The sequence below is a fragment of the Copadichromis virginalis genome, linkage group LG2 (genome assembly GCF_057382275.1).
Source record: "Copadichromis virginalis isolate Kocher_CV1m ecotype Utaka linkage group LG2, C_Virginalis_male_GT1.1, whole genome shotgun sequence".
Taxonomy (NCBI): domain Eukaryota; kingdom Metazoa; phylum Chordata; class Actinopteri; order Cichliformes; family Cichlidae; genus Copadichromis; species Copadichromis virginalis.
The window spans coordinates 24,637,053-24,656,975 of record NC_140619.1 but is presented as its reverse complement, the minus strand read 5'-3'; the positions used below and the strand labels follow the sequence as shown (position 1 = coordinate 24,656,975).

The 19,923-nt window shown below is 39.8% G+C and overlaps 1 protein-coding gene across 3 annotated transcripts in view; it reads left to right on the top strand.

Annotated features, from left to right (window-relative positions):
• gria1a (glutamate receptor, ionotropic, AMPA 1a) overlaps nt 1–19,923 on the top strand; it is a 78,378-nt gene that overhangs the window by 18,249 nt on the left and 40,206 nt on the right. For all 3 annotated transcript variants that reach the window (XM_085474760.1, XM_085474753.1, XM_085474769.1), the window contains exons 3-7: nt 4,028–4,267; nt 10,787–10,971; nt 15,674–15,727; nt 18,981–19,139; nt 19,437–19,604. In XM_085474760.1, the coding sequence (XP_085330886.1) occupies nt 4,028–4,267; nt 10,787–10,971; nt 15,674–15,727; nt 18,981–19,139; nt 19,437–19,604 (806 nt within the window). The remainder of the gene's footprint in view (nt 1–4,027; nt 4,268–10,786; nt 10,972–15,673; nt 15,728–18,980; nt 19,140–19,436; nt 19,605–19,923) is intronic.

Sequence of the window (19,923 nt, the reverse complement as noted above, 5' to 3'; positions counted from 1 at the left end):
CAGAGAACAGGGAAGACGTGAGTGCGTGAGTTGTTTCTGACAGTTCCTCCTGTTGCGTGAGTATCAGCCCCTTTAGGAATTGAGTTTCTCTCACTCTCTTTCTCTCTTTCTTTCTCTCCTTTTTTCTGCCGCCCAAAGCTCTTTGGCCACAACAAATGCAAATCAACATCTTGTTCATTCATAAGAAAAGCCTGGTATGGATAAAAATGTCAGCTCGGTTCCAATGAGCTTTCCTGCAGCTGTATGCAGTAAACAATTAGTTGCTGACTTTTTGGACATTGTTATGGGTAATTGGTGGTAATGCATTTAAACTTAACTTTGTGGGGTTCTCACATATTTTTTTACAGTGCTGCCATCTTAGGGAGGAGCCACCAAAACAGGCAAATGATAGTCACTCATAATAATCAGGTTGATGAATTACATTCATTTAAAATGAAGCACAGTTACAGATAGGCACCATTAGACAATGTTAAGATTTCGATAGTAAACACACACAGGCCTAACTGTAAGAGTTAAGAGGTTAGTAATGAAACTCTCAGAGACTGATTGCAATCCGCTGTGTGTATGAGTTTATCAAATATCTGCTAACTCCCACATTTATCATTTATTTATCCCACAAAAAGAGAAAGTATAAAGAAATCACCAAGGCTGCTATCATACACCGCAGGTAATTTGTCACAGTTTTACAGTTAAATCATTTGTTACATGGATGCTCGGCTTATACACGGCTGTTGAAATATTATAATTTTAGCGTTTAGTGGTGGGCAGCCGATCAGGAGCACAGAGCTTTAAATTCTTTTAAACAGTTAACTTCACGAGCAAAAAGTCACAGATATTTCTCACTCGCATAGTATGATCCTTGGCACACAGGAGCTCACTGTCTAACTGCTTTTATGCCGACAAGGCCAAAATGGATGAAAAGGAAAGATGAAGCAGAGAGAAAAGTATCCTTTAGTGTTTTTGTTTTTTGTAGTTTAGTTACTTTTTCCAGATGTACCATCCTTCACAGTAAAAATTTTTACCATACCAGCCCCAGTGAAGATGACTGTGTAGCTCAGCCAGGGAGATTCAGAGAGACTAGTTTTTTAAAACGGGCACTGACAAAGTTATGAGTAAACACAAATCATTGTGATATCTGCTAGCTAAACTCACACACTGGTGGCCACTGACAGCTCAGAAAAAGCAATGGCTAGCTTTTATTGTGGCTAAAGAGTTCAGTCTCTTATTGGTGATGTGGTGGAGGAAATGCTACCAGTGTCAGCTTGATATGAAACGGGTTAAAGTTAATACATGGCATAGATGATAGGATATTCAATACTCTGACTGAAACTGCAAAACCTGATGTAAACAGTGTTCATTTTTGATAAGGCAAAAATATGTTAATGAGTAATTCTCTGTAGGTAAGGCTGTAATGTTTATTATCATTTGCAGTTGATTTTTAATGGCAGTAAACTTGTAAATTAACAAATTCCATTTTAATGACAATAATTTTCTGTTATTACAAGTTCATTTCTAATGGACCTCATAATGTAACAAGATCCATTTCAATAACAGTAAACTCTTCTTGTTTCATGCTTATTTTTAATGGCATAAATGTTTTAATGTTACAAATTTCCTTTTAATGGCAGTAATTTTGCAATTTTGGATGTTTTTTAATGTTATAATGTCACAAAACACTTCTAAAAGTAACATTATTATAAGGAAGTGTAACAAGTAGAACCTGAATTCTGGGTGCTGGTGTTTCTAAATTGCTCCCCCCGGCATTAATTTGTATGTATAGAGAGCCTGAGCTGAGCTAAGCTGGAGATGTTGGAACTGGGGTTATTTATATAATCAATAATAACAACCTTAAAAAAGGATAAATAGCTTCTAAATGAGAATCAGCAGAGCTTTACCTCGCAGTTATAGCAAGTCAGAATTTGTTGGGCATTATCCCTTTCTCGTTTTAAGTGATAATAAAAATGGGATGCAGTGAAGCCCTACTGTCTTTCATTATTTCAGAAATTATCTAAGGATTTTGCAAAACCAAGTCACTTTTGCAAATTTGCTAATTCCTCGAGGTGAAAACCCTAATTATGACAAAATGTCCAAACACTCCACAATTCCCACTCCATCTTACGAAAGTCCTTTAGCAGCTCTGAGCTACTGTAATCCCTGCCAGAGAAACAGACTGTTGCCAGGGCAACCCCAGTCCTGCCACCATGGCAGCTGTAACTGTGGCGAGGAGATACGCAGTGCCAGAGTGGACAGGTGTTGCCGGGGTCTTTGAGATCAGTTTAGGTCTCTCAGCCCTGCGTCCAGTGCCGTTACACATGTGGAGCAACACTAACGAGCTGCTCACACACAAACAGACTCAACATGCTACCGGTGTGTACTGCTATCAAGACTCGGACTGCTGAGCTACGCTAATGCTTATGTCGAATTAGACAGGCGCATGGTTGTCTTGCCAACTCGGAGCAGGAGGTCTCTGTCGCATGGTTTTTGTGTTTTTTTTCCAAACACACACACTGAAGTGATGAGAAATGACTCATATTCTGTGAAACATTGTAACCTGCTGTAGGGCAGAGTAATGGGGCACTGCACAAAAAGTCAAACAAGCTCCCGTTACCTTTTATTCAAGCAGAACATGGAGGACACCGCATCAAATTGGTCCTAGAAAATTGTAAGGGGATATATATAATGTGTGCTAGTGGAAAGCAGTAGCTGAGAGAGTGTCCATTTATTAGCAAGAGCATGAAGAAAAGATAGTTCTGTTACTGAGTCAGTGTGGCGAGGCGCAAAATGTCTATTTCAGGGCTTGCTTTAAGTAGGGTGACTCACCAGGCTTTGGAGCACTAGAGGCTGCATATGTGTGTGCGTGTTCATGGCGTGTACGCGCGTGTATTTTTCTGTGATATCCCTGTTTTTTCTCCCACTCTCGGTTCCTCACTCTCCCTCTATCTCCGTCACACACACGTGCCTGACCGGAGGGTGCAGGTCTGTGACAGGTTAGGCATTTTGGGTATGGGCCATCCTCGCTCTCTGTCTTTCCCTCAGCTCCTAGCTGCAAGCTGGCCTTCGTGTGGGTACAGGCACCGTCTTCAATCTGTTTGGTAAATACTGAGATAAGTAAGGCCCACCCATCGCCATAGCAGAAAATAGCCCAGACCAGACCTGGAAGTGCAAAGATACCATGCTCTACTGAGAGCACGGTGAGGATATAAAGTGCCGAGAGAAGATCACGAACATAAATTAGCTATTTTAAGAATTTAGGGGGTGTGAAAGAAATCAGAGTGACAGACAGACAATGAGAGAGAGAAAAATGAAGGGACTGAGGGAGAAAGGCAAATGAGAGCTGGAAACCGCCTCCTGCTGCTAGTAAAATGTCAGTGGAACCCTGGGGATGCATTGATTAACCTCTCTACACCTAAGCTGCCTCCACCACCTCCACCTTTCACTGAAGGCAAAACACACAGATTAATGCTATGCAGCTGGACCAGCAGATGAGCCCTGCATAAACATGCTATTGAGTACTAGTTAATAGCTCAGGCTCTAAAGACTTCACAGCACCCGGCATGCCACAGATATTTATTTCCTCTTTCTCTCTATCCTCCCACTTTAAAAACCAAAATTAAATCCAAACCATGGATTAAATTGATTTTAATTCAGACAAAATTCTGTTGTGGGATGTGATTAGTTCAGTTTGACTAACCACATCCAGTGAAATGATTATTTTTTTCGATTAGCCTGATCGTTTCTCAATTTCCTGGATATTCATCTTACTATAACCTTAGACTCAGAAAAGCTTCAGACCTGCACACGATAGCTCTACAGGCTAATTACGATAATTGCCTATTGGACCATATCACTCTTATCCTACTAGCAAATGTAGGCAGGATGGCGACAAAGTTTAATTTGTCGCTTAATAGACGCTGTGTAACAGCAATGAAAAGATAATTGGATTGATGTTTTTGCTGATTTCATTGTTCAAAGGTTTAAAGACTAACACCCTGTATATCTGCTTGTTTTTCTGTTCTGTCCCTTGCAGTTTGCTCCCAGTTCTCCAAAGGTGTGTATGCCATCATTGGCCTGTATGACAGGAAGACAGTCAACATGCTCATGTCCTTCTGTGGAGCACTGCACGTCTGCTTTGTGACACCATCCTTCCCCATTGAAACAGCCAACCAATTTGTGATCCAGCTCAGGCCCGAGCTCCAGGATGCGCTGGTGGGAGTTATCGAACACTATGGATGGTCCAAGTTTGTCTACATGTACAGTTCCAACTCAGGTAGGAAAGCTGCTGGCTCTCTGTTTGACTTGATGTTTAGGCTTGCCTCCATCGTTACAAAAAAGAAGGATGTCAGAATCTGACGGTGGAATTTCTCTCATGAAAACGAGCATGCGTGCAGACGAAGACAGCCAGTACCAGTAGTTAGACCAGCCACCAGTTGTCATCTTTATATTGCCATGGCGACAGCAGCAGGGTCAATTTTAGCCATTGTGCAGCAACAAGCAGTCATCAGAACGCTTATTTTAGACCACCACTTTTTTACAGACAGGGAGCACCGAATAGAAATATTGACCTGCACTGACTATCAGATAAATCGCACAATGGTACGAAAGATTAAGCTTTTTATTGAGCGCTCCTCAACAGAGACCAGGGTTGCTGCAGTTCCTTTGTCCGTCCGATGAAAGAAAAAAAGGAGTGCTGTAGCATTTAAATTGAACATTTTAATGACACTCCTGCATAGTCAGACAAGAATAAAGTAGCACACCTGTCAGCCTCCTGCTTCTTCCTCTCCATCTCCCCCAGAGCCAAACAGCTATAGCTTTCCCCATAATGCCAGGCCATCTGTCCCAGGTGTTGTGGGTTTTGGAGCATGACCATGATTTGTGTATTTTTTGTGTATGCCCAAAAGCAGGCGCACTTCAATACATTTAGGCTGTATGACAGCGTATTGCAGCTTGTATCTGCTTATGTGTTGCATTGTGTTGTGTGTGACAAATAGCAGATTTAAGTCAGCTTTAAAAGACAGATGCCATTATGTCATTCCACACAGCACACAATCAAGCAGTGACAGTAGAGATTTCACAGCAGTCTTTGGCCTGTCAATGCATGATGACCGTAGCGGCCACACATGCCCCTCAGATTATTATTATTTTTTATCTTCTGTGATCCATTTATTAACTACTCACGAATTCTGCGTATGCCTGTGTGTGTGTGTATATTTGTGTCTGAGAGGGTCACCCCTGTGAGTAGTGGGATGGAGCCAGCAGAATCCATATCAGTCGTCTCTGTTGCTTGGATACTATACTGCAGTCACTCTTCCTACATGGTTATTTAAAGCCTTTAAAAGAAATCGTATTTAGTTTGATCAGTTTGTGTAGTATGGTATAGAGCAGCTGTGTTTGCCTCTTCTAAATGTTTCATCAAACTATGTTTTATTAGGTACACTGCATCAGTTAAGTTGACAGTGCCTTCAGGAGATGTTGTGAATTGGCACTATATAAATAAAACTATATTGAATTGAACTGAATTGAATTTTCTAGCATGAAACTCTTGTACACTCTACAGTGTATCTCTTGTAAGTTACAACAACATATTATGGTACAGTACAATTTAAAGTATAAGGTTTACCATAACCATACAAAACTATTTGTCATCATTTGTCTGTACTCTGTCTTAAAATTCATTATGAGGAACAAAGTGCAACCATATGTCGATAGTCTATGGACCCTAAACTCCGTGTCCTTTTTTTTTGGAACTATAACAAGATCTCAGCTTTTGTAGGAATGTCCTCTACATGAAACAACACTGAGTATGAACTAGAGATGGACCGATCCGATATTACGTATCGGTATCGGTCCGATACTGACCTAAATTACTGGATCGGATATCGGAGAAAAATAAAAAATGTAATCCGATCCATTAAATATCACGAAAGCACCTCACAAAACTTGCAACACGCCGTAACTCGCCTCAGAACGTCGGAGCAGTATGCATCACGTGATAGAGCAGCTGTGGCATGCGGGACCTGTCGGTGGTCTGGATAGCATTTGGAGCTTCGCTAGCAACCTGGCATTTCATCTCCGACAAAGTTATCCCCGAGAGAAGTAAAGCAAGCGTGTAAGTCCATCTCTGAATGTTTGTAAAGCAGTCCTGCGTTAAGCTTAACGAGCGACTGCCTCTCGCTCTCCGGCTGCTACTTCAATCGTGAAACTGCTAATGATCAGCTGATCGGCTTTTCTGTCGTGAGTCTCTCTTGTTTGTTTTTGGTCCACTTTGCGCCAGAAAGAGCAAACCAGCGGCTGAACAACAGCAGCACGTTTAAGCTTGATAAGCTGTTGTTACAATTTATTTAATATTACTTTCTACACCAGGATTTTTTTCTACGTAGCTGACGCTGGTAACTGTGCAGGGGCGGATCTAGCAAAGTTTAGCCAGGGGGGCCGATAGGGCATTAACTGGGAAAAGGGGGCACAAAGACATACTTTTCTTTCTTATTCTCATTTAAAATGTCTAGCTTTTAATAAATAATTATCTGACACCCAAAGTTTTAATTTGATGTAAAATGAATAGAAGTCAATTACTGTATATAGTGACTATTAAGTCATATATATATACCCTAGTAAGCTATAGTACATTTTCCTTTGGGAAGGTACCATCTGTGCAGTCTGCAATTTTGTTGAAGAAAGATGTTGAATCTATTTAATATTTCTTGAAAAATAATTGATTTCTGTGCATTTTTTTTCACACTGCATCAAATTAAGGTTGATTACGTTGATTAAGCATCATGAGGTGGAGCGTGAGGGGTGGTTCCCTATTTTTTATTTATTTATTTTTGTTGTTGCTGGGAGTTGGAACCCTATTAGTTAGGTTGCTTAATATTTACGCTAAGTACTCTGTAAAATACCAGAATAGGGAGGATGGTGTAGGTCTAAGTTTATTAGATTGATCAGTATTGCTGAACTATGAAATATTTTTTTTGTATACAGGTATAACAGAATAGCTTTAGTGTAGTTGTTGTTTTAAACTTGAGTATGAACTTGCAGACTTGCAAAATGCAGCAAGATATTTTAAAAAACAGTTTTGTTGATTAAAAAACACTATATCGGATTCATATCGGTATCGGCAGATATCCAAATTTATGATATCGGTATCGGTATCGGACATAAAAAAGTGGTATCGTGCCATCTCTAGTATGAACACTGGCCAGAACCTTTACTTTGTTTCAGGAGCTTTGGCCACTTCTAGCTAAAGATTAACATAGCTTAACAGGGCTAGCCATCATAGCATAGGCTGTAGCGGTGAGCACTGTGTGTGAACTTTCTGTGAGGAGGAGCCACAGTGCATTTATTTCTGTGATTTTCTCTTATGACAACAAACAAACAAAAAAACAAACAAACAAACAAAAATGCTAGATTATTGTTGCCTACAATGACCCAGGACACAAAAACAAATTTTGTGAAGTTTCACTTCCTGGTTTAAAAAAGTCCAGTTATTGGCAAGGAATCAAAGTTTAAACACAGCATAGCTAAACATTAACATTTTAACACTATTAAATTGAGAATTAAAAAAAATACAGTATTTTACTGTAAAATTGGTGTGTTGCTCACTTAGTAGATGTACTTTCAGACCAGACTGTTACTGTGTAAACCTGCATTTTTCTGATTTAAAAGACCAAAAGCGCTCTAATTTCTAGTCTAATACATTCATATTCAATGTCTACCTATGTTAGCATTTTTCCAGTGTTTAATCCATTATCCAAAGCAGTCAAGGACATACAAATATATCACATGCATTATCACTCTCCTGCCACCTGAGAGGCTTTAGTATTTCCCCCCTTTTCTATTACCATTTGTCTTGCTCTCTTACAGCATCCCCTAATAAATGTGCCTATCATTTTTATTTTCAGAAGCCAAGAATGGGAAAACAAATTTGATAGCCCATTAAACCTATCATAAACAATATTCAGGAAATAGTTTGCTAAAGTGTTATTTTCTCTGTTCTTGATTGTCTGTTGCCCTGGTCGCCCATGTACTGCCTCTGGCCAAAAGGGTGCTTACGACAGCCAGATTCCATTATGATATCATTCTCTCTCAGTATGCCTTTGAGGGAACATTTTTGTGAGTTCTCCTGTCAGACTGACTTTGATTTAGAGGAGTGCATCAAGCACATTTAAAAATGCGAGAGGATATTTGAGGTAAATCAGTCGGTCAGTGAGGCAAGCAATCAATACATCTGTAACAAAACAAATGAAAAATAAAGAAAACATTAGAATCCATTAATGAGATTCAAATACTAATTTTAGCACACCTTAACTGCTAACCAGCTGTATTCCAAGGTAAAATCAGATTAAGAACTAAATAAGTATATTAGGTTTTTAAAAGAAATAGAAGAATTTAAAATAAATAGCAAAAGAATGAAAAGATGAAAATCAATTAACTTCTGGGTTCAATGTGTCCCAGTACTAAAAGTAGCTGCTAATGAAAATAATGAGTAAATTCACAGAGTTTCTCTTAAAGTCAGGATTATACAAAGATTTTACACAGTGGCTGTATGGAAATAGGTAAAGCTAGAAATGGTGTGACTTTTGGAGCTAGTGTAACTAAGTATTTAAATTTCCCACCATAATAACAGTGACTGCATAATAATAATAATAATAAATTGTGCATTTGCATGTGTGTCAACTCCAAATGCTGAGCTAAGATAATGTTTGTGGTCGATCTCATTTAAAATTCACTCACATCTTCCAGCCAACGCAATAACACTGAACTGAAAAAAAAGAAAAAGAGCACAGCAGTGCAGCAGTGCAGCAGTGATGAGTTTGGTCGGTCCAGCTTTCATCAGCTGAGTGATCACACAAACAATTACAGCTCTTCCACGGTCTCGTATTATGATTCAGTTCATTTTATTTTTCACATCTCAGACTTGCAAAAGCATTCACAGACATGGCGAACTTCCCGGCGTTGTAGGTGTAATTTGTAAAAGCTGAATAATTTTCACTGTTAATAATTAAGCGCAAAGTATGCCAACATAATAAACTGGTAGGTCCGTGTTTTCAAATATTTCATAGACTAAAGTATGGCTTCAGATTTATGCAACTAACTTATTTATTACAATTTTATATTCATGTTTAAACCATTTCCAGAGTAAATTATATGATTAGGTCTGCCGATTTTGCCCATCATTTTCACTGAACCAAGCACAACCTTTGAGAGAATGAGTTATACCTGGCGACAGGGTCACCACCTTTCTGTCTTTTGAGCTGACTCAGTCTTAAGCTGGAACTCTTTGCTTATAGTTTTATTTACAGTTTTCTTTATAGTTTTTGATGAGCTCTCTGGGAGGATTATCATATTTGGGAACACGGGTCCTGGTTACAATGAGTGGTGCTGTCCATGGTGCTGAAACACTTACTACAGCTCGACTCCATTAAAGTACAGCCGGCCTTGTGACTTTATTCACAGCTCACTATCTCCTGTCTCCCCGTGCTCATCACTCTATCGTTCATCTTTCTGTTAAATGCGTCGGCACCATGAGGTAAAAAGGAATAGCCATGTACCAACCCCTCTGTATCAGTTCCATTCAGCATTCTCACATTCGTCTGGTTCCCTAATTTATTTACATGTGCTATATTGTGGTCATATATAGAGGTGAAACGCCATCCATCTTTTTATTTCTTAATGACCTGTTGTCAAAAAAAGCAGCGTGAATTGCCTGGAGAGCAGCTGGTGCGCATTCTAATAAGACCAAGCAATCATCTTTCAGAGGCTGTGACTTCATTTCTCATTCTTCTTTTGACAGGGTCTGTGTTGTTGCTGCTGTTGCTGTTGTTGTGGGAAAGCCAGTATTTGCGTGCATTTATCGTAGAATATATGTGAACCGCGTGATGTGCGGAACGAAGGAGTCTTTAACAGCGCTTGCCAGCTAAGTAACATAGAAGCAAACACAACTACGTCGTGTATCAGTTTGCAATTCTACATTTTGTGATTGCTATAATTCATTTGGGTAATGGCTGCCAGTCTGCCGTGGGTGAAATTACTTTATTTACTCTGTGGAACAACTGCGGCTGCCAGCTTGAGAGGAATCTGATTGGTCTGCTGCCAGCAGCAAAGAAGTACAACAGTGACTCAGGTTGTAAATCAGAGCTCAAGATCAATGTGTTCCATAATCACCTTTTATATCCTGTCTTAGCATGAGCCTTTAGCTTTTTGGCTGCTCTACCTGCTTCTCTGTGATGCTCGAATGAGGCAGCAGGGTATTGGTGACAGTGTAATTGAGTAGAGCCACCTGTAATTGGGGCTTGGAGGACTTAAAGCTTACTGTGAGTGTGTCGTCTAGCTGATTGTTTGTTACCATGAAAATGGTGATTATTTAGCCCGGCGGTGTGCGAGTTGGAAATGTGCACCTGTATATGTCAGTGTGCTTAATGGACTATCGCATTCGTTACACTTTATCACCAGAGCTACAAGGGAGATTCTGATGGATAAGCTTATCAGGGGCAGTTTGGGTTTGTGTGCAGCTTCTGTTTGGCTCACAAGTTGTCTTAATTTATCTTGCAGTTCATAATATAACTACACAAAGCATGAGGTTACCCCGCATGTAATTTATTTCACATGCTGTCTAATAAGATGTAGACACTGTTGGATTGCTCCCAGTAGATGAATACCAACTAGTCATTCATCATCTTTGCAGAAGTTCTGTTACAGGTGCCCACACAGTTACCTCCAGAGCTTTCTTTGCGCATTTCAGTTATTCCGTACACTTGGCAAAAACACATGTTCTCATTTGCTTGTCTTCCAGGTCTGTCTGTGCTGCAGAAGGTTCTTGACACGGCAGCAGAGAGGAATTGGCTGGTGACCTCAGTCAATGTGGAGACCATATCGAGTAATGCCTTTGCGAAGGTGTTCCAGGATTTGGACAAGCGAAAGGAGGGCCAGATTATCATTGACTGTGAGACTGAGAGACTCAACAACATACTGCAAATGGTAAAAACATTCACTCTTTTTTATGTTTTCACAATGTATAATCAAATTTTAGCATAAAAACATGGCCTCATAGCTCAACAAAAGCATACAGCTGTTCTTTTAGACAGATGTCAAGCTAAGTATTAGTTATGTATGTGGCTTAAGTTTAAAAGAATTCGTCGGACATACAAAAAAGGCACAAACATTTCAGGACAAATTTATACACATTTTTATCAGATAAAGAAAGGAGGGGATATAAATTTAATGTGGTGGTTGGCTGTTGGTCTATTGTGATGTCTCGTCTGCTGGAGCATCAAGGACAGTAAAAGATAAATAACGCAGCTTTGGCATTTGAAGCCAGCAGTTCTCCCATGATAGGATCATCACTTTCTCACCTCCGCATTGTTAAAAGGAAAAGGATCCTATCATCGCAATTGACTGTTCACAGCCCCTTCCATCAAACACAGACTGTCCAACCATAGCTTAGCAACTGTAACTAGGCAGAGCAGGTCCCTTGAACTCCAGATTATATCACGAAGGCGGTGTCTCTTTGTTGTTACCTTTATAAAGGGTTATTAAAAACACAACAGGGAGATAATATGAAGAAAATGGTTCTGACTAATTATTCACAAAAACAGTAGTTTGGCTAAAGGAAGATATCACAGTAACCACCGCAGTTTACACATGATCCAGTACTAGGATGTTATGTTGGCAGTTTCCTTAGCAACTGCTAAAAATAGTGTTTAAAAATATGAAAAGTGAATGTTTATACGCTTGTAAGAATATTGTGATGGACACACACACTGTGTCATCACCCACTGGTTTTTGAAATGGCGTTTTTTGCAATTAGGTTGTTTGGAGCCATAAATGAATATAGCTGGATGAGAGGGAACAGCGCTACATTATGGGCTAATGCTAGCTAGCTTTATTAGCAAAGTCCACAGACAGCTGTATGGGTGCATTTCACCGACAGTAGCTACAGTTTGTTTTTCTCTTGTTTAAATCACTAATTTGTTAGTCGTGTAACCAAGAGAAAAAAGTTAGACTAGTGTAAAAGATCCTAAGAAAACATTTAAACTGAGTCCACATTACAGCAAATATGTTATGTGTGTTACAGGAGCAATATGAAATTGTCAATCGTGTTCCTTGTTCAATATTATTTGGAAGCCGCTGAAATGTGGGCCATTTTTTGTCCTTTATAAAGTTACAAACACACAGCATCAGATTAGATGGCAGAGTATGTCTAACCTTTGTGATACTAACAGCAGCCGCGTTGGTTTACGCTTGCTAGCATTCACATCCAGAACATGATTACACCTGGCTATGGATGCTTGGTTATGTTCCTGTTATTCTCCAGGTTTTATACATCAGTGCTAGTTAGGACAGCTGTCATCAGTTTATTTTTCCCCAGCTTGTTTCCACTGGTAGAAAGAACGTGAGTAGGGTGCTGGCTGTGTGTCAGGGCTGTAGCCCCAGGTAGTCGCCAGTGGTGTCATCTTTGAACCATCTTTGAGCGAGTAACTGCCTTTCTGCATTAATTAAAGAAAAATAATCCATTAAACAGACTATTATTTCTGACACAGACTAGCAAATTTGGCAAACATTCAAACATCTAGCTCATAGGTGTCAAACTCTGGCCCGCGGGCCACATTTGGCCCGCAGCCTGATTACATTTGGCCCGCGAAGCCATACCAAATTACTATTAGAGCTGGCCTACTGGTATTATACAGCTAATATATATATTGTTTAGTATTAAGCTTTGCTTGTTCCATATTCAGTTTTTCAGCAAAATGTGTTTGAGTCCATAAGAAAAGATTCATTCTTATATCTGGAGGAATAAATATATTTCAATAACTATTAACGTTAGCCCGCAACTTTGTTCCAGTTTTGAATTTTGGCCCACTGTGTATTTGAGTTTGACACCCCTGATCTAGCTGACTAGTCAGGCTCATCCCTCATTTGGTTATTGGAATTAGCTCAAATGCAGCCTAGCAGACTGTGAACAGGCTTCCATAACAATGTTAATTCAACTCAATGTAGTTTTAGCTTTATAACGCCAAGTCAGTGGTGCTGTGAAGGTGCTGTTATGGTGTACAGTGTTTTACATTCAGCATTGTTAAAATCTGCTAAAAAGACCAGAACAGAACATTTTTATGCTGTATAGTTTCAAATTTTAATACTGAAGGGGATTAGTTGCTTTTGGAGACAGCCTCAGGTGACAGTTTAGCTCTTGAGATTTTAAGGACAGATTATTAAGTGTTGTTAATAAGAAGCAGTAGATACATTAAACCAATAATTTAGGATACAACATCTACACTTTATTACTAAACTGTTACATTTCTACTATTTATTAGTCTTCCACATTAAACGTCACCTCTGTGGATGCCCTGCCACGGACAGTCTTTTATCATGCACATTATCATGAATGAAGTACTTAGGTTCAAGAGACCCTTTTCACAGGGTTCTCAGTTTAAAATGAGCAAACTGGAAACATTAAAATATATTTTTCATCTAACTCATGTACAGTTCCCGAGTTTAATTACCTGGCTGCTAAGAAAAGCTGTCTTTCAATCAGCAAAATCAGTGGTTGCTGACTCAAAATGAGCTGCTTTTATTCAACCGCTGTCTGAAACCAAGAACCCGTTATTTCAAAAACTTTTGTTCACTTTGTTGTTTTTTGTGGGGGGGGGGGGGGGGTTTACTGCCTTTTACAAGCAGGCATTCTGGCATAATATGAAGGCACCAAGGTGTAATTTGTTTTGCTTGCTGATTCCACGCATGTTATCAGTCTGACTGTCATAGTTCTTTATGTTTGTTCCAGAGAAGAAAAAAAAGTGCACACACATCCCCATCTGTATTTGTAGGCTATCACTGCTCTGTGTGAATGTTATTGATGGCCTGGTGTCTACAGTTAAGGTTATTGCATCAGTTCTCACCAGTTTACAGAAGCTGAGCCCGAGAAGTTCTCCATTCAGACAGCCACCATCAATCACCGACATCTGCTCCCTGCCTCCACGCTGCCCTGCCTGTGCACCCATCCAGCGAGAAACACATATATACACAACACCTCTGCTTGGTTTGCCCTTTAAACTCACAACTGATCGCATCTAATTCATCTCATACCGTACAGATATTGTCTTACAATACAGCCACTGACAGTATATCACACAAACCGAGTGTAGAGGCAGTTTCATAGAAAAGCCACCGCAGAGATGTTTCAGTGGGTTTGCCAACTGAGAGACAAAAAGGGTGACCTGCTCTTTTTGGGCTGAACTCTGAATGACTCTTAAAATCTGCATGCATTAAAAAAAGCTACTCAAAGCCAAAACTTTTCCATTTGACAGTCCAGTGTGGCTGTGTGTTTCCCCCTGTTGTACGGTGTATTGGTGTCAGTACTGGTTCGTGTCTCTCCTCCCTCCTTCTTGTTTTTCCTTGCCTGAGGCTTGGCCGCAGGGCTCCCCTCGTGTTGAGGTCATCATTAATAACAAATGCCACCTTCTGTCATGACCTACGGCATCATTAGACGCACACGCGAACACCACACAAACAAATGAGTGCACTTTGCACTGTATACACAAAGCAAAATGCTTGCAAAGAGAAAGAGAAAGGAAAAACCATGTTTACCACACTGCCTGCATGGAGAGCATGAAGCAAACTTCATATCCACCGGGTTAAGGCTGTTATTAAGCTTTAAATTAATGCTGCTCACTTGACCTTATTTTATGCGACTGTTGTCAGGACACACACACACACACAACCAAATTTGCTGTAGCTATACACAACAGCAGACTCGTTATTTAGCCAAGAAAAAAAAATAATTTAGCCACCAGCTAAGCATGACATTTTTTTCTTTTTAATCATATACTTAATCTACATTTAGATTTAAGTAAAAGTGACGCTCGGTTTACCTGCTCCACTCATAATATAAATAAACCATCTCTTAAAGTGTCCTGGCCCTTTGTGATTGGCCGACCTGCGACGCCTGCAGTGAAAGAATTATGACAGCGCAGGCAGGACAGAGATGCAGAGTGTAAGCGTGGGAGAAGGGCTGGCACAGTTCATCACTAACAGCCTGCATTATTTCATGGTATTGTTAGACCTTGATGGAGCTCCAGGGAAGTAGAACTCTGTAAAATATTTAAATATCAGATCAAAGATCAAACCAGAGCTCACAAGGGAACAATACTGAGAGCAGAGAGAAGACTAGTAGGATTAGGAAGAGTCTGCCTCATGTCTTAAACTGTGTATATTTCTCCGTCTTTGCTTCTTTTTTTTAATATTTAATTTTTAAGTTGTTCCCTCTTCGGGTTATGTATCAAAATTTTCTGTTGATACATTTTGCTTGGTAGATATTGTGCCATTTTCTTTGGAACAAATATCTGCATAAAGACAGCAGTGCTGTAAGAACACTTCTTCCATAGCAGAACCATTCATCACTGGCAGGAAAGGGAGGAAAGGACATTCTTTGACTCCAGAACTGTCATTTTCTCAAAGCCAACATGTTCAAAGGCCAGTCCCTTTGCTCTGATTTCCTGTTAACCTACTTTCTGCCTGTCCTGCACAAGATCAAATGCTTTACACTGTCCTGTCTGTGGTGTGATGCCGAGAGAGTGTCATATCCTTCCTCGCACTTTCTCACACATGAATATATTCGAAACAACCTTGTGTGCTCGTGTGTGTGGCACGCATTTTATTTTATGTCTCTTTTGTTCTTATCTTTCAGATTGTAGATCAAGGAAAGAATGCAAAGAGCTACCACTATATTCTGGCTAATCTGGTAAGAAAGACTATTTTCATTTTTTTAAATTTCTTAATAACCACCAATAACTAATTATATTTTGCTTCCAAGAAGCCAGATGTTCTTGTAATTTTTTAAGACGTCTTGAGCAATAGTTCTCTAGCATTTCCGAAGTTCTTTGGTTGCTTTTTCACCCATTTTCAGTCCACTTCCTGTACCTGACCATTTCCAAATATTTTTTTTAAGCCACAGTTAGCGCTTACCTATGAATCATCTAATCATATGTGCTGACACATAACAGACACTTTAGCAAAGAATCTATTTTAAATCAAGTCTTTCAACAGTTTATTACTAGCAGTCTGTCACAAAAACATGTCATTTGTTTCCATTTCTTTAGTTGAATCTACAAAAAATGCCAAAGATAAAACACTTTGACAAGCATAAAATAGTATTTTTCCTCCAACATGTTGATTCTTAAAGACTTACTAACTGAAAACTATCTGGACACTGTTTACTTTAAAAAGTTGAGGACAACAGAAGAAGTGGCGGGTCTTAAAAAATACTAACTATAGCAAATGAGCGGTATCCATTTCCTTAAAAAACAGGGGAACAAAACCAACAAAGACCTGACACAAGACCTGAGAGATGCCTTAGTTGGTCCATTTACTGTTCAATGGAGATTGATTGGAAATTATTTAAGTAGACGGGTTAACAACCATCCGTAAAACACAGTGGAAGCTCTATCATGATTTGGGGCTCCATTATAAATGCAGAAAAGTACCGTCAGATTTTGATGTAATATTATTTGGAAAGCATATGACTGGAAACAACGTAACATTTCAGCACAACAATGATCCCAAACACACTGCCAATGCAGTAAATCATACTTGGATATAAAAATACAGAATGGAATACAATCAGGCATGAAGACCACTTAAAATAAAGTTAAAAGAAAGCTTGTGTTAAAGAGTTCAGGTTCTGTTGAAGAATAAATGTTCATATATGTTGGCAGATTTCAGTAACTCACTGTGCCTATTTCTCATTTTCTAAGAGAAAGAGAGAAATCAGGGGTGGCTCAGGACTTTTTGCACGGCACTATTCTTCTCTGCATTCACACTTTATTTGAATTTATATAAATGTATGTAAATTGTATCTTTTGTCTTATATTTCATTTCATAACTGGATTCCAAACTTTCAGTAGTTTATTGCCAATTCAATAGTTGTGTTTACCCAATAGAATTGTCTGGTTTTACCCTCATTCCATCTGCAGCTCAGCTAAGTCAAATATCCTTTCACTGCCACAGCTATAGAAATCACAGCAACACAAGTGGGAGACTTGCGACAGTGACAGAAAGCTGTGCAGACTCACAGCAACAGAAAAAGGTCAGGCAGCCAGTGTATGAAAGCATACATCCATTAGCTCTCTTTGTCTGCTGCCTTTTCCTCGCCACACACATGTTAGACCCTGACAACACTCGATAAATGTGGCTAAATGAAAAGAAAACTGGCATCAACAGAAGCTGTGGTAATAACAACATTAATATGCAGATGCTGGCTTGAACAGTTTCTCACTGCTGGCGTTTTAGATTGACTCAATCTCCCTTGTCCAACCGGTTTGCCAGATTTAAATTTAAACGATAAAGCTTAGACGGTAATAACAGATGATATACAAAGTGGCCACAGTCATTTATAATGGGCCCGTTAAAATGTTGGACCAAAAAAACAGGGAAAAAAAGAAAGAAAATGACTTTATACGTCCTTGGACCTTTTAGTTAATTTACTTACCTCAGTGCACATGTGTGCTTGTGTGCGTTGATTCTGAGCACAGACTGAATTTCAGTAAGTACTTAAATTGTGGTTACAATTCTGTCGGGAACATCCCCCATCTACGTCCTGTGTTAGCAAAGGCTAGTTTCTATAGTAACCTCCTCAGCTGACTGCACAGCATTAGCTCATTCATGGAGCAGAAAAAAGACATAAGTCTGTCTGTTGAGCTGAGAAATATGGACACCTGGCAACACATACAGGTACATTAAGGGAAATGCGGCTGTTAAAGCAGACTGAATGCTGCCCCTCTTGGTTGCCCGCATATGTTTGGGGTATTTTTCTTCTTCTCTTAAATGAAAAAGGGCAAAAAAACCAAAAAAAACAATTCTAGATAACTTTAGGCTAGGGAACAGCAAGTCCTCTTTGTTTTTCTTCAGTTCTTTTGACTGTATGAAAATCAAAACACAGTAAACAAGCGCGAATTCGGAACGGATGTGATAAAAAGAGCCAAGGCTTCAAATGGCACGATAAAAAACAACAACAACATCAGAGCAGAGAAGAAAGAAAACGGATGGTACGCTGGAGACAATCCAGAGAGAGGCACCTTTTCTCCTCATCAATCAAAACTTTGCTTTTAAACCTCAGACAAATCACAGACAAATCTTTTTTCCTCCTCTGTCTCCACTCCCACCCGATCCCTCTTGTCTACCTCCTCCTCTCCCCACGCTGACAGGAAGCCTGCTGAGAGACTGAAACTGTCTTTCCTACTTTCTACCTCTGAAAAACAGCCCTCTCCACATAATAGTTTTTTTTGGGGGGGGGATACAAGAAGGAAATACCATTACAGTAAATCGCTTCTTCCTCCATTCTTCTTTGCCTGAGGCTCGCCTTGCATTGTTCACAGTAGCCTATAAGGTTTTGATCCTGCTGTTGTTAACAGTAGCATATGAGGACTCCGTCTATCACAGATTAGTGCCGGACTGCTCCTTCCATGTAATGAGGTTTTCTATTTTCTTTCTCACTACTTCTGTCCCTCAGGAAAGACCTAAATGAAGTCTGCTCAATGGGATGATCTCCCTATGTAAAAATGAAAGATTTTTTTTCTTTATTAAGAAATTAAAACCTGAACTTGTGATGGCACAGTTAAAGCAGTACTTAAAATGTAATAAAGTTAGCTAAATTACCCAACCAGCGGCACCAAATGTTAGGTGCCCTGCTGCTGGTTCCAAAACCTTTTTGGACAGTGTTCTTACAAAATGCTCACCTGCTTGAAACCCTTTGATGCAGTTTTTAACAAGTTATGATAATTGATCCATTCATCCATCTGCTTATGAAGCTCAAAAGTAGAGGCGAGATCCATTTTACATGTGGGTTTTTTTCTTGTGACGCCTGGATAACCAGAACCCCTGTTTGCAATCCACTGCTGTAGAAGAACATATCAGCTGGATTTCACAGGGAGTTAACATATCCTCTGTACCTGTGTGAGTATGTGTGTGTAATCTGTTTCTGTCTGGTTTCCTCTCAGGGTTTTCTGGACATCGATCTGACAGATCTGAGGAAAGGCGGGGCAAACATAACCGGCTTTCAGCTCGTCAACAACTCAGAGCCGAGTGTGAGCCGCATCGTCCAGCAGTGGATGGAGTTTGATAATAAGGACTCCAAAGTGCCCAAGCCTGGACTCAAAGTACTACCCCTTAAATTTCTGAGTTACTTTCTTCTTCTTCCATAAGTCTCTAAGCCTAGTGTCTATATAATAGGTAACTCTTACCTGAATATGCTTTTTGGATTTTGGATTTCTGCTATAGCAATTATTTATCTATACCAAGCTGAGAGTGATACCATATCAAGGTATTTGTGTATTTACAGGCATAAGAAAGTAACCTAAAGTTTAAGTTATAGAAATGAAGTCTCTGATGTTTAAGCAAAGCGCTTCTAGTGTTTGTGACATGAAATGTAATTGAATTAAACTTGCTCTCTGCAGTACACAGGTGCTCTAACATATGACGGGGTGAAAGTCATGTCCACAGCCTTTCAGAATTTAAGGAGACAGAGGATAGACATATCTCGCAGGGGCAACGCTGGAGAATGCCTAGCCAACCCACCAGCTCCCTGGGGACAGGGCATAGACATCCAGAGAGCCCTGCAGCAGGTCTGCACACGTGGAGAGGAACACACTAATGCACACACGCATAAATACATAGATCCTCGTGCACACTCACACAATTTCTTGAGTGGCACATTGGCTAACAGCTCCTGAGTTTGGGCTGGCTGAACAAATTAGGTCTCATTCTGTCGTGTAAAGTTCACATTAAGTCGTTGGAGAGCTCTCCAGCATCAAATGTGACATCATAGCTAGTAAACACAACCTGCAGGCAATAACACTCGACTGTGATTATCATGAAATATGACATCAGCAATTGAGTTTAGAAATGTAATATTTGGCGATGAAAATGCTGGACTGGCTGTGA